Source organism: Musca autumnalis, unplaced genomic scaffold (genome assembly GCF_047663935.1).
Source record: "Musca autumnalis isolate F117 unplaced genomic scaffold, ASM4766393v1 scaffold_4, whole genome shotgun sequence".
NCBI lineage: Eukaryota > Metazoa > Arthropoda > Insecta > Diptera > Muscidae > Musca > Musca autumnalis.
Window position 1 is genome coordinate 41,229,327 of NW_027411977.1, and position 17,084 is coordinate 41,246,410.

Below are 17,084 nucleotides of genomic sequence, written 5' to 3' on the forward strand. Positions count from 1 at the left end.
TCTACGGCCATTATTTCGATGTGTTACAAACTTTTTGGCCAAAACCAACTTATAATACCCTCCCCACATAGTGGTGTAGGGTATAAACATGGCCTTACATCAATAAATATCCGATTTAACCCCCAAGGAAAGGGAGATTACCCGTCTTATTATTCCGTTAGGTTTAGTGGGCCCTTTAAGGCCTGCGTACATAAGCTACCTTGCCTGATTGCCTTGCTTTCCTGCTTCATTTCTGACATAATAAAAATAAAAGAATAAAGAAGGCCGAGCAAATTTCGAACTGGGTTGCCCTTTTCTTTTTTATTCTTTTATCAGAAGCAAGCAAGGTAAGTCCCAATTTACATTGGGCGAGTTTACTTGCGGCAATTGTCATTTTGTAGGAGAGAGAGGTGAGGCATATGGTAACCCTTTGCCTCTCAGCACCCTCTCTCACCTACAAACTGACAATTGCCGCAAGTAAACTCGCCTAATGTAAATTGGGACTTAGCAGGCAAGGCAGCTTATGTACTCACCCCTTTATGGCTACCCTGGACATGACTAACCCCCTGTTTTTGTAAAAAAAATTTCTTCTCACACGAATTGTCAAATTTTGTAGATCGATTTACTCGCCTAAGCTCAAATGTAGAGCGCTGATTTTTATATTTGAAGAATTCTTTACTAAATATGGAACGCGTCTACGAAAAATTAGGTCTGTATGTCATCTGGCGGCAGAGCTATGGATGCCTAAATTATTACTAGACAGTGGAATCCTATGCAAATGCATATATGGTTAGGATGGTCGTAGAGAAAGTCTGATTAGACAGAAACTAGTTTTATCACAAAATAAAACGAATTGGGCCCAGAAATTTTTGCATATTTTGACATATTTCTACATACATATTTGCATAAAATGAGCATATGCAAAACTATATATGTACAAGGATTTGTGGTCTAAAAATCCCACCTAAATGACTGAAATTTGGTATTTAGTCAGCGTTGGGGGTATAAAAGTTTCCACCTGAAATTTCTCGGTATAGTTTCACGTCTTCATATAGCCCCCATAAAACGGAACCTCCGGATTTCTGGTATTTTGAAGGTTGTGGCCTCAATATCCCTCTGAAATGGCTGAAATTTGTTATTAAAGTGGAGTGCACACTATCATTCAAAACTGACAGTCAACGTACTTTTAAGACAATTTTCCGGCAAATAACAGCTTTTATTTAGCTAAAAATGTTTGAAAAACAATATATACGGCATTATTTATAGATTACAAAAGCAAATTTTCAGTTAGGCTTTGATATTCACGAAATAGACCTCGATGACTGTCAGTTTTGCTTGCCAATGTGTACTATACTTAAGTCTTGCTTGGGTGTATAAAACATTCCACCTGAAATTTCTCGATATGGGTTCACGTCTTCATATAGCCCGCATAGAACGGTACCTCCAGATTTCTGGCTGAATGGCTGAAATTTGGTATTAAGTCTTCCTTGAGGGTATAAAACTTTCCACCTGAAATTTGTCGGTATAGGTCCACGTCTTCATATAGCCCCCATAGAACGGATTTCTGGTATTTAGAAAGTTGTGGCCTCAATATCCCTCCGAAATAGGTAAAATTTGGTATTAAGTCTTCCTTGGGGGTATAAAACTTTCCACCTGAAATTTGTCGGTATAGGTCCACGTCTTCATATAGCCCCCATAGTACGGTACCTTCCGATTTCTGGTATTTTGAAGGTTGTGGCCTCAATATCCCGCCAAAATGGCTGAAATTTGGTACTTACCCTGCGTTTACACATGTCAGGACAGTTTAGTACATGTATTGATTGTCAAAAATCCAAAACTTGCGTGTGTGACGTAGGCGTCCAAACAACTGCAAAAGCAGTTGTAAAATTATGAATGAAAATCATCGATTTTTTTTGTTTTCCGTTCACATATTTTGTATTTATTTTTGGCCTGTTCCCGTACTTTATAAAGTGGTAAAAGTCGTAAAAGTTGTAAAAGTCGTAAACGATTTTCATATAAATTTTGTGTACGGGAACGCAAAATGTGTAAAAGTGGTAAAAATTGTAAAAACTTTTTAGTTCTGGAACAGAGCATTTGTTGCATCCCAGTCCTGTTGTCTTTTTTGTTATTTGAAATAGTTTTCATTTGTTCAAAAATGTCCATGTTTACTGTCTACGAAAATTACCAGACAGTGCCGAGGCAACTAGCCAAATGTTTGTATGTATTAGTAAATCAGAGTTGTATTTGCAGACAGTCTGTCATGTGTAAACGCCATGTGAGTCTTCCTTGGGGATAAACAACTTTCCACCTAAAATTTGTCGGTTTAGGTTCAGGCCTTTATATAGCCCCCATAGAACGATACCTCCCGATTTTCGGTATTTTGAAGGTTGAGGTTGTGGTCATACACTTTCCTATTTTATTGACTTGTCTGAAAAGAATTTTAAACAGAAGAATTGTACATACAAACATTTTTATACTTATTATTGAAATATTTGTTGCATATGTCATATGTTTCCATTGCAATTGAATCTGAAGCCAAAAATATGCCTAGTCCCAAAATTTGACATGAATCGGACCAAAAATAGGGGTTGCATAAAATTCCGCTGTCTAATTCGTCTATAGACGAAGAAAATTAGTTACATAAACTGGGGGTTATAGTACGTTTATATATAACCGTATTTAACAAACTCACTGGGTTTCAAATGTCAATTCCATTGCTTATATTTCAAATAAATCCTCATAAAGAAGGTTAAGCCTGCAAAAGGCTATAATATAAACATGGTCTAAGTCTACCCCAGCTTACGACAAAACCACTTTATAGTACGGTTACACTAGAGTTTTTTGCCGGGTTAACCCACTTCATGAGGATTTATTTGACGTTTGCGCTATGGAATTGACATTTGAAACCCAATCCCACTGGGTTAATCCTGTTACAGTACATGCACAAGCAGATAAGGGAGTGAGTGCTTGGTGTTTTTGACATAAAAATTCTGCGAAAGATACTGCGGTGAAGGTCTCATGAGAATGAGCGATGATGAATCCACTTGAAAGGCGTATGTACACTTAGATCCGGTGGAATAGACAAGAGGAATATAAGACATCGACAGCAAATATTTTATGTGTACATCTACATCTGAACATCTACTACAATAACCCTAGTAGGGTTTTGTCCTGTCAAATCCAGTTCGGATCTTATGGCCTCATCTAAACCGGGCTAAAACTACACTTTTTTGCATTTATCAGGCCTTTATCTCAGAAACGAATAGGAATTTGGCCTTGCTGTCTTTAGCTATAATGTAGCTCCAAACTAGTAGAACTTATCTTTTGAAAAAACCACACAAGAAAAACTCCATCTTGGGCATCAAAATCTATAAAATATAAAAAATTTACATAATTGCTGAAATTCTGGTCAGTATCGGCTAAACTATTAGGAGTTGGTCCAAAACTAAATGGTCGGGTATTAATAAAATAAGGGACCTACTCATATCTAATATGGGTAAGATAAAGCTAGCTTGGATTCCTGGTCACGTCGGAATACCAGGTAATGTTTTCGCTGACAATGCTGCAAAGAATGCCTGCATCGCACCACTTATCGAGGATATTATCATTGAAAGACTTGATCTAAAAGCACACATATCAGCAAACTTATTTAAGCTACACATAGTCAATATGGCTCAGTTCCAACATTATCACTACACAGATGTCAATCCACATAATCAAATTGCAATTTACCCCACAAATATTGATAAAAAGAAAATTAGAATTTTTTCTCGTTTACGGATGGGGCACACTGTTACAACTCATCAATATCTAATCAACAAAAACGCAGATAACAAATGTCCGATGTGCGGTGATGTGGTTACCGTTAAACATATACTCCAAACATGCAGATTATTATCTCAACAACAACGACGCCTCTTACAAAACCAAGGATTCAATATGCTTCAAAACATAAACAACCTAAATATTGATAATATATTTCAGTACATAAAGCAGAATAACATAAATATTTAAAAATATTGTTCAACTCTTTCGAATTTATATTGTATATATGTATATAGCTGATGGCCATAGTAGCTAATGCTTTTTACTGCATATAATACTCTTATATTTACTATAAGTTTATAATAATAAATAAATAAATAAATAAATATTAGGAGTTGGACCAAGTAATCTCTTGCAAAAATCTTCCAAATAAAGTTCTCAACAATTCTTTAGAACTATCTGAAACTCTAAAATGCAAAATGTTTCAGGGTATTTTGCATCATATCTTTTACAACACGTATTTCAAACACAGTTCACACCAACCGTTTATTCTCGCATTTCGGATTTCACTACATTATTAGCATTTTTATTAAATCGTCGTTGAAAAATGTATTGAAAACAACGACATAGAGGCATTTTACAACAATGACATGTTTTGAAGAGTTGTGTACTACATTCCAGGGAATAGGTTTCCAAAAGAAAAAATACAGAAAAAAATTAACGGTTTTGGAGATACGGTGAGAAATGTATAAAAAAATGTGGAATTTTCGCACATATTTTGAAATTTGTGGCAATAAATGTAATTTTTCGAGTTCATTATTTCTCCAAACATTTTATCCTAGTCCTTATCTACAAATTTGCTTCAGAGGTCAGAAGAAGATTCGCATTGGTTTCAGAGATAAAGCCCCGAATTAATTTAAAAGAAGCTCTGTTCCAGAACTAAAAAGTTTTTACAGTTTTTACCACTATCACACATTTTGCGTTCGCGTATACAAAATATATATGAAAATCGTTTACGACTTTTACAAGTTTTACAGCTTTATAAAGTACGGGAACAGGCCATTACATACAAAAATGCGTCATTCAATGGCAACTCTAACAAATGTAGTACGCCTATTGTGAATGAAAGATTGTATTGTACACGATAATTGTGAATATGTCGCAGCTCTCAAATACAAAACAAAAACATTTTTTGTTATCCCTCAGTCAAGCAATGGAATCTTTAAGCGGCCGTCATTTACAAGAATAATAATTACAATGGATCCAACTACCAGATTAGTGCAGAAAACACAAATCTGGTGGCTGATATTGCTTGTCAACATAATACTTCCTTTGCATCAGGTTCAGGCAACAATTCCCGTGGATGCCCAAGTAGATGTTAATGTAATTCTTACAAAATTGGAAAATGAGTATTTGGTGCACTTTTACAACTACTATTGGAGATCAACAAGGGAGAGATATATAAAAGCAGCATTTGGCAGAAGAAATATTACAAATGATTGGATATTTGTCGAGAGATCCTCCACGTCTGACCTTTATCCTAGTGATTTTGAAGTTATACAAACAACAATAACAAATATTGGAGAGATTTTAAAGTTGCATCCAGTTATCAAAGAAGTAACACAACAGAGCGTCATTACTCGCAATTTAAAATACACAGCATCTAGGAATTACACCTCATCGGACTATAAGACTCGCCAGTTGTTGGGTGTTGTACCAGGTCACATAACAGATCTATTAAATGTACGTGAACTGTGGAGTCGTGGCATAACTGGTAAAGGTATTAAAGTGGCTGTTTTTGACACTGGATTACCCAAGCACCATCCGCACTTCCGCAATGTCAAGGAAAGAACAAATTGGACCAATGAAAAATCTCTTGATGATGGTGTTAGCCATGGTACCTTTGTGGCTGGTGTGATTGCTTCTTCCAAGGAATGTTTGGGCATTGCACCCGATGTGGAACTGCACATTTTTAGAGTGTGTACAAATATTCAAGTGTCCTATACGTCGTGGTTTTTAGATGCCTTCAACTATGCCATGTTTCGCAAGATTAATGTTTTAAATTTAAGCATTGGGGGACCGGATTTTATGGATCGGCCTTTCGTGGATAAGGTGTTAGAACTTTCGGCCAATAAGATAATAATGATTTCGGCCATTGGTAATGATGGCCCCCTATATGGTACCCTCAACAATCCCGGCGATCAAAGTGATGTTATTGGTGTTGGAGGTATTAATTCGGATGATATGGTGGCCAAATTTAGTTCTAGGGGTATGACAACATGGGAATTACCACGAGGATATGGACGTGTCAAACCCGATATTGTTACCTATGGTAGCCATGTAAAGGGCAGCAACCTTAATGGTGGTTGTAGATCATTGTCGGGTACATCAGTGGCATCGCCGGTTGTGGCTGGAGCTGTGGCATTGATATTAAGTGGAGCTTTGCCAAAATTACATTTGGTTAACCCAGCATCGGTGAAACAAATATTGGCTGAAGGAGCCACCAAATTGAAACATAATAACATATTCGAACAAGGTCATGGTAAACTGAATGTTTCCAAGAGTATGAACCTGCTTTTGGCATATGAACCCAAGATAACCCTCAGTCCAGCATATATAGACTACACGGATTCGTATATGTGGCCATATAGTTCACAACCATTGCACTGTGGAGCCATGCCATCAATTGTCAATGTAACCGTTTGGAATGCGCTATCGGTAAGGGGAAAAATCCTCGAAGATCCTGAATGGCATCCTAATTTTGAAGAAAATGGCGAACTTTTACAAGTTGACATATCGTATTCTCCCCTATTATGGCCATGGTCTGGTTGGATGGCAGTTCAGGTTAGAGTCAAAGATGAGGCCTGTCTTTATGAGGGTGAAGCTGAGGGTTCTGTAAGTTTGACCATAGAAACGGCTGGCCGCAATGAAACCATACATTTCCCAATTAAAGTCAAAATTGCTCCCAAACCTCCCAGGCATAAACGAATATTATGGGATCAATATCATAATATACAATATCCTCCGGGTTACATACCCAGAGATAATTTGAAAATTAAATCAGATCCCTTGGATTGGCGAGGCGATCACATACACACCAACTTCCGGGAAATGTATCATCATTTGAGAAATCATGGCTACTATATTGATGTACTAGGCATGCCCTACACCTGTTTCAATGCCTCAGATTATGGCACTCTGCTTATTGTTGATCCGGAGGAGGAATTCTTTGATGAGGAAATTCAAAAGCTGCAAACAGATGTTTATGAACATGGCCTTGGGGTAATTATATTTGCCGATTGGTATAACACCACAGTTATGAGAAAAATGAAATTCTTCGATGAGAATACCAGAGAATGGTGGATGCCAGATACAGGAGGTGCAAATGTTCCTGCATTAAATGATTTATTAGAAGGATTTGGTATATCGTTGAGTGATGTCATTGCCGAAGGTTACTTTGAACTAGGTGAACATCAAATCTATTATGCCAGCGGTACAACTCTGGACAGGTTTCCCCAAAGCAAGGACAACATCATTATCACGGCCCGCCTTAACGATCAAGCCACAGAAGTTATAAATAAGAAACCTGATAATGGTGAAACAAAAATTCACAACACGTATCCCATATTGGGACTTTTTCAAATGGACGAGCAACAAAGATCATCAAAAACATTTGAAGATCTTGTCACTTTGGAGCTACTTGAGGATGAGAATGATTTAAATGACACCCATCATCATCAACATGATTATAACTCAATTCTCAACAAAAGGGTGCTACTGCAAAAGAAAATTCTAAAAAATGCCAACATTGAAATTCAAAACAAAGAAAACAACAAAAAACAAGCCTTGTATTTAATCAATGAAACCCTCAATAAAAAGGAAACCAAGGAAGGCCGCATTGTGGTAATGGGCGATTCGAATTGTATCGATTCAACACATGCAGAAAAATCTTGCATGTGGTTACTGGATGCCCTATTGGCATATACCATGAATTCCCATGTTGCTTCCTTGCTCAATAAACTTAACGCCATGGAAAGTTTTCGTAATGCTAAGGATCAGTTAAACAGTGTATCGAACCCCAAGAGACTAAAAAGTTCTAAACTAAATAAATATTCAAAAGTTTTAGATCTTAAAGATAAATTTAGAAAACGGAAATTGGAAATATGTTGAGTACATATATTACTTATATATGAATTAGTTATAGATAAAGCTTTAGAATACTTGTACAATTTTGGAAATTTGTAAATATTTTTTTTTTTTACAAAAAAGTAACCACTTTTTTAATACAAAACTATTATAAGTAAACTTTTATTTTTAATTGTTTCATTTTATCTAAATTAATAAAAGATTTACAGCCAGTTTCTGTATGTCGAAAGAAGAATGTGTGCGAATGAAATACGCCCGAAATTTATATACAATACATACAATATGCATGCAACAGTAGAAAAAACAAGTAAAAAGTTATCAGTCGGCTTTGCCGACAGAGATACATATACCCTCAGCCTGTGTGGATTGAAATACTTTTTTCTTCAAAAAAAACTTAAGTGTTTAGGGAGGTTTTCAAAATTTTGGGCCTATGCACCGACAAAAGTACTGATAGGATTAAAGCTCAAAAATTTGCTGGGATATCGATAGAAAGTGTTTTTATCACACTAACCTGCGAAAAATATAATATCGCTGTAAACAGGGCCACTAGGAAAACCTTCGGTGAAAATGTCCAAAGGATCCACGAACCACACAAAAATGTTGAATATTTGTGTGAGTGGTACCACAAGGATTGGAAAAAGTTTGGATCAAATCAGTTGCTACGTCTATGAGAAATCGCGCCTACCATTTTAGCGTCCAAAGTGTGGACGAACGCAGTATTCGGTTCGAGCCCTCCAGCCATAGGGGGTTTTTACAACTTTCGGACTGTTTTCTCAAGTATGGACTTGCCTCTGAAAAACTTTTACTGCCGTAATTGAGGCAGCGAATGCAAGTTGCTTCAACAAAAATCAAAGCGATTCGAGAGCAGGTCTTAAAGTGAATTTATACAAAATTTTGTGTGGGAGGTACCCGAAGGAGTGAACAAATATAGTCCATATTCGAAGCTGATCTATATCTGGTAGATATTTTAGGATGTGTAAAGTATGGACCAAATCGGTCACTCCATCTGGAGTTATCGTGCGCAAAATGTTTCCGAACATTTTTGAACTTTTGTGGGGGAAGTACCTGAAGGAGTGGACCGATATGGCTTATCTTCGAACTTAAACTAAGTTTGTACAAAATATTACGAAGACCAAATTGTGGACCGAATCGTCAGATCCGTTCGAGAGTTATCTTGCGCTTCAACCACTACACACGGTGTAATGGGGCTTTTTTGCACCTTTCAGGCTATTGTCTCAGAAATTATGGACTTGCCCCTGATGAAACTTATATCGTTATATAGGGGGCAGTGAATACAAGTTGCCACAACAAAAATCAAAGCGATTCGTTCGATATATAACCCATCTTCTAACTTATGGGCCGATTCCGTACAGCGAGGCGAGTCGTGTCGCGTCGCCAAATGCAATTTTTCGATTCCGTATGGCAATATCGCCTGACGTCGTCAAATTTTGTCGCCGAAATGTTCATTTTCCGGCGACAACAAATTAGCTGTCGCCGTACATTTTTACTAACGAATAAAAATAAAATAAAAATAACTTGTTATCGACGATTATTTTCTATCGCTGTACGTAGTGCATTTTTTAAATTTTGTCACAGAGACGACAGACGACGCGACATGACTCGCCTCGCTGTACGGAATCGGCCCATTAAACTAAGTTTGGGCAAAATATTACGAAAGCCAAATTTTGGACGAATCGGTTGATCAGTTCGAGAGTTATCGTGCGCTCCAGCCAGACAAACGGACGGACATTGCTCAATCGACTCCAAATTGTCTGAAACACATTTCTTCCAAACATACTTGGGGTCTCAAACCATTATTTCGATGAGGCACATTTTGCCCGTATGAAAGTGTATATACCCTCGTTAGCATAAATCCTGAGGGTATAAACAATAGATGTGATTGACCTATTGTACAGTGAACAGACCCCTATTTTTAAAAATAAACAAGTAAAAAAGTATTTGTCGGCTTGGCCGACAGAGATATACCCTCAGCCTGTGTATATTGAAACATTTTTTTTTCAAAAACGTATGTATGTAGGGTGTTTAAAAATTTTCGGCGTATAACCCGACAAAAATGTTGATTAGGATTAAAGATCAAAAGTTTTGCGGAGGAGATACTTAAAGGAATGGATCGACATTGACCATTATGGAAGTGGATCTCCAGCCACTACACATGGTGCCATAGGGGGTTTTTACATTCTTCGGGCTGTTTGCTCATGAGGTGTGGACTTGCCCCTGAAAAAACTTTTACCATCGTAATTGAGGCAGTTAATACAAGTTGCTTCAACAAAAATCAATGTGATTCGATTAAATTAAAGTGAACTTATCCGAAATTTTGTGTGGGAGGTACCGGATGGAGTGGACAAATATAGTCCATATTTAAACCTGATCTATATCTGGTAGATATATTAGGACGTGCAAAGTATGGACCAATTCGGCTACTCCCTTCAAGAGTTAAAATACGAACAATTTTTCCGAACATTTTTGAACTTTTATGGGGGAAGTACCTGAAGGAGTAGACCGATATGGCTTATCTTCCAACTTAAACTATGTTTGGACAAAATATTACTAAGCCCAAATTTTGGACCCAATCGGCAGATCCGTTCCAGAGTTATCTTGCGCTCCAACCACATCACACGGTGTCATAGGGGGTTCTTTCAGGATATTTTCTCAGGAAGTATGGACTTGCTCCTGATGAAACTTGTACCGTGGGGGGAGGTACCCGAAGGAGTGGACCGATTGAGTCTATATTGGAACCTCATCTAAGTCTGGCAGACATTTCACGATTTGCAAAGTACGGAACAAATCGGTTACTTCCTTCAAAAGTTATTGTATGTACAAATTTTCCGAACATTTTCGAACTTTTGTGGGGGAGGTACCGGAAGGAGTGGACCGACATAACCCATCTTCGAACTTAAACTAAGTTTGGACAAAATATTTCGAAAGCCAAATTTTGGACCGAATCGGTTGATCCGTTCGAGAGTTATCGTGCGCTCCAGCCAGACAGACGGACGAACATTGCTCAATCGGCTCCAAATTGTCTGAAACACATTTCGTCCAAACATACTTGGTGTCTAAAACCATTATTTCGATGAGGCACATTTTGCCCGTATGAAAGTGTATATACCCTCGTTAGCATAAATGCTGAGGGTATAATAAAATTTTCGTAGGTGATTTATTGCAGTCGCGCGTCCTAAAACCTAACCATAAAAAAGACGTTTTGGAAGTTTCCATTTTTAGACTTTTGTGTTGTAGGTTCAATTAATGGGTCCATTCCGTATTGCGTCGTGCGTCGCGTTTCCATTTTTACATTACGGATGGCAACAGTCGCCTAACATCGTCAAATTCGGTCGCCAAAAAGTTTATTTTCGGCCGACAACAAATTAGTTTTCGCCGTGCATATTTATAAGTAAATAAAAACGAGAAATTGAAACATAATTAACATTTTCATTTATTTTAAGTGAATTTGTTTAATAGTATATAGTTTTTAATTGTAAGAAATTACTACAAAACAGCAATTTGGGTGTCGATTATACATTGCCACTAAACTTGAGTTGCGTTGTCAATTGTCAGCACAACTGAGATGAAATATTGTATTATTTATGTCAACCCAATTGGGTTGTCTATAAAAGTGTTATCGATCAGCGTTTTTTTAAACTTGTGAACTCTATATAAATACAAAAAACACAATTCGCCAAAAAAAACTTTTTTAAAATTATAAGTTCAGTGGAATTATTTTTTGATGATGAAGAGAATGTACAAAGCATAGCATTTATTAGAATAAATTTGAGGGACAAGTCGAATCCATTGGAATTGCCATCTGCACTGTAAGTTGAAACTCATGTTGGAATAATCTGTATAAATTATTTTAGGTTTAAGGCGTATGTAGTTTCTATTGCCAAAGGATGCCGTAGTTTACATTGTAGAAACGTTAAAGGAAAACTTCAAAGTAAGTTACAGATCAACAGCTGCGTTGAGATTTTTTGCGGAGAAAAGTTTCCAAAAGTCCGATGGCAATGATTACAGCAATTGCATGGCTCAGTCTACATTGTCGAACGTACCGAAGGAAGTTGTCCACTTGATAGAGGACAAATTGTGCCAAAATTGGATCGTTTCGAAATTGTCGGAGGCGGAAAAAAGACTAAACAAAAATCATTTTTATTCAAAAACGAATTTCCCTGGTGTTGTCGGCTGTATAGATGGAACCCATGTACACATTGGATTTGCACTCAATTTATCAATTAATATTTCAAACTGTTGTTTTATTGTTATTTTCAACATATTTTTGATAGACAAAATTAATTAGTCATGCAAATAATCAACAATTGTTAAGAAAATGTTTTTCGTCCTTTCAATTTTACTTCTTGTTTCTTCGAAAATATTCACTGCAACTGAAAATAAGTGGTTGCTGAAAAATAGACGGTTGGTCAAGTGAGATTCGCAACTTCAGTTGAAGGTTGCCATACATAAAGTAATTTTGACAACTGACAACTCCACTCAACGATAATTGCTATCGATAATCGGCCCTAAGTTTACATTTACGAAATCAACTGTCAAACGTCAAATGAAATCTAATGGATTTCGGATGAGTTTTCATTTGACGTATACTCAAAGGAATTGACAGTTGAAATCGAATGGATTTCGTAAATGTAAACGGACTATTATCAACTATTTTGATATCATAATAAATGGGCCGACTTCCGTATTGTCAGTTGCTTTGTATTCGTGCATGAAACTAGGGGGTTCTTAAATCAATTTCCCCACTAAAGCAATTTCATAGAATTACTCTAGTATGGAACTCGATTTAAGCCCTAGTTTCATGCACAAATACAAAGCAACTGCGGCAAAGTCTACAGGCAGGAAAAACGAACTTTAGCCTATAGTCAATAGAAATTTGTCTGGTAGCCTGTGGTAGAAGAGAAAGGCATTTTTGATCTCTCTACTCTCTCACTCTCTTAAAAATTGCTTCCAGTTTTGCCAATTTTAGGGGTTAAGGAACGCTTTGCAGGTTAAAAATGGTAACCTCAGGTAAGTAAAGGAACACAGCTAAAATAAACACATTTACAACAACAACATAAAGCCCTAATTCATCAATTTCGAACAGTGAACGGCAAGGATTTGGAAATGTGATTCAAACCCTCAAAGTACCATAAGTTGGCGGAAGGCTTATCTAAAGCCTACCCAGCAAAATAAATTGGAAGTAGTGCAATGTGGACTAGTTCTGTCACGGCATGTTTTGATGCAGTTCAAACGGAGTCGTGAAAAAGGCACTCCATTCCTCACATTTTAACTGCATTTGGATGCAATCCAAAGAATCACATCCACTTGTCACATTTTAACAACATCCGGAGGCAGTTCAACGGAGTCGTGAAAAAGGCATTCCAATTCCTCACAATTTAACAGCATCCGGATGCAGTGCAAACGGAGTCGTGAAAAAGGCACTCCGTTCACTACATTTTATTAGCAGTTGTTAGAGATCCCTACATGTACATAAATCAGTTTGTACATCGCTACAGGCAGCGGAATCCAAAAACAGATAATCGTGTTAACATTTCCAAACATTTGTTAATACAAACTAAATAATATTTAACTTGTGAACATTTTTCCGGTAACTCACGAGAAGAAAATTTCCCAATGGAGTTGCTGTTGGAGTACATGTCGAAATCTTAACTGGTGATGGTAAGACAATATCAAACCCATTTAGCAGATGAAGCAAAAGCAGTTAAGCTTGGATTAAATGAAGAGCGGACGAAACACACATGTTTGCGATTGAATTCAATAGAGAATTTTCATAATTTGTGTTAATTTAATAAAGTTATTAATATTTTTGTTTTACACAAATAATAAATGCATTTTATTTTGTTATTCAAAACACGTGCTCTGGACTGCCTTCTATTCTACCCCATAGGGTCAGTTAAAATGCAATGCCAAAGGGTCAGTTAAAATGCGGTGCAATGGAGTTCCTCTTTCCTGGGTCACTCCCTTGTAAAAATCATGAGTGAAAATGCATAATTTGATGCACTTCCAAATCACTTGTACATATCATTTAACTGCCTCATTGGAGGCAAACTTTTCGCTGGGTACTTATATACTACAAATCTTCACATGTACATAAAAGTAAAACACAAACTCACTTACCTGACAAAGTTGTGATTTTGGTTTCTTGAATAAATGTAAAATCTTGAGATATGCGAATATTTCGGTTTCTCGAAAATTATTTTCATTGTTCTTTTAAATTCCTTCATTCTGTTGAATCTTGCTTAAATTTCTATTCTTGAATTCTTGTGTAATTTGCTTAATCTATAAAAGCAAAACTTATAACTAAATTATTGTCTACTTAAAACACTCGAACTTAATCATACTTTTGTCTCCGCAATCACATCATGTGAGAAATGTTCAAATTGATGTTCGACAAGTTGTTGCACCAAACAATCATTACACAAATTCAATGGGCAATAGCAGGTATTACAACGCCAGCCAGATCGAGCCACAGCAGCGGTTTCACAATTTTCACATTTGGCCGAAAGTGGATCGGGGCTATAACCTTCGGGTGTCAGGAGTTTCTCTTGTTTAATTGTTTGCAACATGCTGATCATTTGTTGCCGCATTTCGGGGGTTAAAGGTTCTTTCTTTACTTCGTTATTCGTTGTTTCGGTAGAATCTAAACGCGCCGATCTTTCCTGTGATATGCTAGTACTGGTGGAAGGTGAATTTAAATCACCAAACAAAAAATCATCCTCTGACATGTGAACGGGAACATTGTGCGATGGGAAAAATGTCGATGGTCGATAGTAATGTTTTGATTTGGTTTGTCCCACCCGACGATTTTTTGGTATTCTACCAGGAATAGGCATGCCAGCACTATGCAATTTTTGAAAATATTTTTGTACTCTACTCGAAACTTGCTGTGGTGTACGATTACCCAAGGCTTTGGCAATTTTGGTGAAACGATGCATCTCGACTCGTTCCTCTGGGTATTCGATAAGTAATTCTTCTAAACGTTTTTGTTCTTCAACGGTCCACAGTTGATTATATGTTTCCGGTTTAGTTTCATCCATCACACGGCCGCGCACAATGGGAAATTCAGATTTTATTGTTTCACCAGAAACAGTGGCAGCTGGTTCTTCTTTAATTTTTATTTCCTCCGGTGGCATGGTTTCATATTTGCCAATTTCTGGTATCTGAAAACAAATAAGTATTTTTAATTTTTGGCATAAATTGATTATACGAACAGCTGGCAGAAAAATCTGAAATTATTACAATGGGTAGATCTTCTCGTTCTGATTACAAAAATATAAAGTTTTTCGGGGGAATTTCTGGGCGTCAGAAATTTTGAAAATTCCCTTGTTTACTTAAAAAAATACAATTTGAACGAAAAATTTGTTCTCGAGCCCGAGATTTAAAAAACGGCTGAAGCCCGGCTACTTGGGAACAAATTACAATTTAAAAGAAGCCCGGCTACTTGGAAAAAATTTCAATTTAAAAGAAACTTTGTTCCCGTTCCCGATATTTGCACCTGTCCATAGGAGAAAGTCTTAAATCCCCGGCCGAAGTCCCGCTATTAAGACAAACATTGTATTGCCTATGAAAGTGTACTCCGCAAGCTTTACAATGATAACCATATTGTCATTATCCGTTCAAAAATTACGAAGTTATAAACAATTCAAAGGCCCATTTCTCAGGAAGTATGGACAGCGGTATGGACTCCCCCGAAGAAGTTTAATTTTTGTATTTAGGACGAGAAGATATACTTGTGTTTTCTTCAGATTTTTCTGCCAGCTGTTCTTATAATTTGTTCCTATTTTCCAACAGAAATACAATTTCAAATCTTACCGTGGCTATTGTCAACCGCTCAGCTGACACAACCGGCTCACCACTTTGTATCTTTTTTAAGAATAACTCAGGATCTTCCATATATCGTTTTTTGGCCAGGGCAAGTTCTTCAATTTGCTGATGCACTCGTATACGTTGCGATTCCAAAACTGCTATTGTCCGCAAAATATTGGTGTAGTCTCGATTCCCACGCAGTGCCAAATGGTCACTTTCAAAATAAAACACATTCTCCGCATCAACGCTTTCAGCATCATTTTCAATTTCCGGCTGTTCCATTAGTAGTTCGAAAATTAAATTAAATCTTTTTCAGATTTTTCACTTGCGGTAAAAATGTTAGACATGAACTATTGTGAATAGATAAGAGGTCACGAAAAGATGGTGTTGCCACTGTTTTGCTATTCACAACAGCTGTTTTGTGTTTTTGTGAACATATACGTGTTGAAAAGTGTTGACAACTGTAACCCATGATACAATAAGAAGGTAGCATTATGTGTGTTCGTTTACTTACAATTTGTACAAATTGTTACTGGATGTTGTTCGTTTACTTTACAGTACAATGCAAAAAACCTTAGCCGATTACGAGAAGTTACTGAACTTGTACAAATTTGTACAAATTGTTGAGTAAACGAACACACCTATCAGCCCAGCAGATGGTAACATAATGTGTCACTTGCATTGAATTTATGTCAAATTTTGACATCTTATGTTACCAAAAACGGCAGTTGCTGCTACCTTCTTATTGTATCATGCTGTAACCTGCGTTTACAAATGAAAGGACAGTTGACTTCATGTATTGATTGTCAAAATCCCACAACTTGCCTGTGTGACGTAGACGTCCCGACAACTGCAAAAACAGTTCTAACATTTTGAATGAAAATCATCGATTTCTTTTTGTTTTCCGTTCACATATTTTGTTTTTGTTCATGTTCTTTTGTTTTCGACACATTTCAATTATTATCTCAATTATTTTTACAAAAATGCCAAAAATTTGCCTTCTTTATGCCAAATTTACACTTGCGCTCCAAAATCCACTGGATTTCACGAAATCCTGAAATAACCCCGGTGTTTACACTTATTTTTTGTTGATTTCAAACAAATCGCAATGATCAAGGTAGATGCATATGCGCAGCTGATCGAACATGAATTTTCAAAACAAGTTGTTGTAAATTGAATTAATCATCAAAAATATACGACAATATAGAACTTTACAACTTTATTTGGAAAATTTTCGTAAAATTATCTATATATCGTATTAATTGTGTATAGTACTAACAAATGAAAAAATAAAAAAAAAATGATTTTATCGTTGAGACATCATAATAATAAATTTTGATAGATAAAAGTTGTGCTCAAAACCTGCA

General features: G+C 36.6%; 2 protein-coding genes across 2 annotated transcripts; one reads left to right on the top strand and one right to left on the bottom strand.

The window, feature by feature from the left end:
* The first annotated feature begins 4,882 nt into the window (after positions 1-4,882).
* Positions 4,883-8,055, top strand: LOC141401664 (membrane-bound transcription factor site-1 protease-like). Its single transcript, XM_073982003.1, has one exon. It carries the CDS (start codon positions 5,002-5,004, stop codon positions 7,912-7,914), a length of 2,913 nt encoding a protein of 970 aa, XP_073838104.1. The 5' UTR covers positions 4,883-5,001; the 3' UTR covers positions 7,915-8,055.
* Positions 8,056-14,081: 6,026 nt separating this feature from the next.
* On the bottom strand, positions 14,082-16,087 carry LOC141400736 (ZZ-type zinc finger-containing protein 3-like). Its single transcript, XM_073980184.1, has 2 exons — positions 15,724-16,087; positions 14,082-15,071 (listed from the first exon to the last, which is right to left on the bottom strand). Exons 1-2 carry the CDS (start codon positions 15,997-15,999, stop codon positions 14,247-14,249), a joined length of 1,101 nt encoding a protein of 366 aa, XP_073836285.1. The 5' UTR covers positions 16,000-16,087; the 3' UTR covers positions 14,082-14,246.
* Positions 16,088-17,084: the final 997 nt, after the last annotated feature.

What these genes read in the sequence shown, in the direction of transcription:
- LOC141400736 (XM_073980184.1), bottom strand. Translation starts at nt 15,999, where the DNA reads ATGGAACAGCCGGAAATTGAAAATGATGCTGAAAGCGTTGATGCGGAG. An exon ending in AGCGGTTGACAATAGCCACG is followed by an intron (nt 15,072 to 15,723) that starts GTAAGATTTGAA and finishes ATTTGTTTTCAG; the next exon opens with ATACCAGAAATTGGCAAATA.
- LOC141401664 (XM_073982003.1), top strand. Translation starts at nt 5,002, where the DNA reads ATGGATCCAACTACCAGATTAGTGCAGAAAACACAAATCTGGTGGCTG.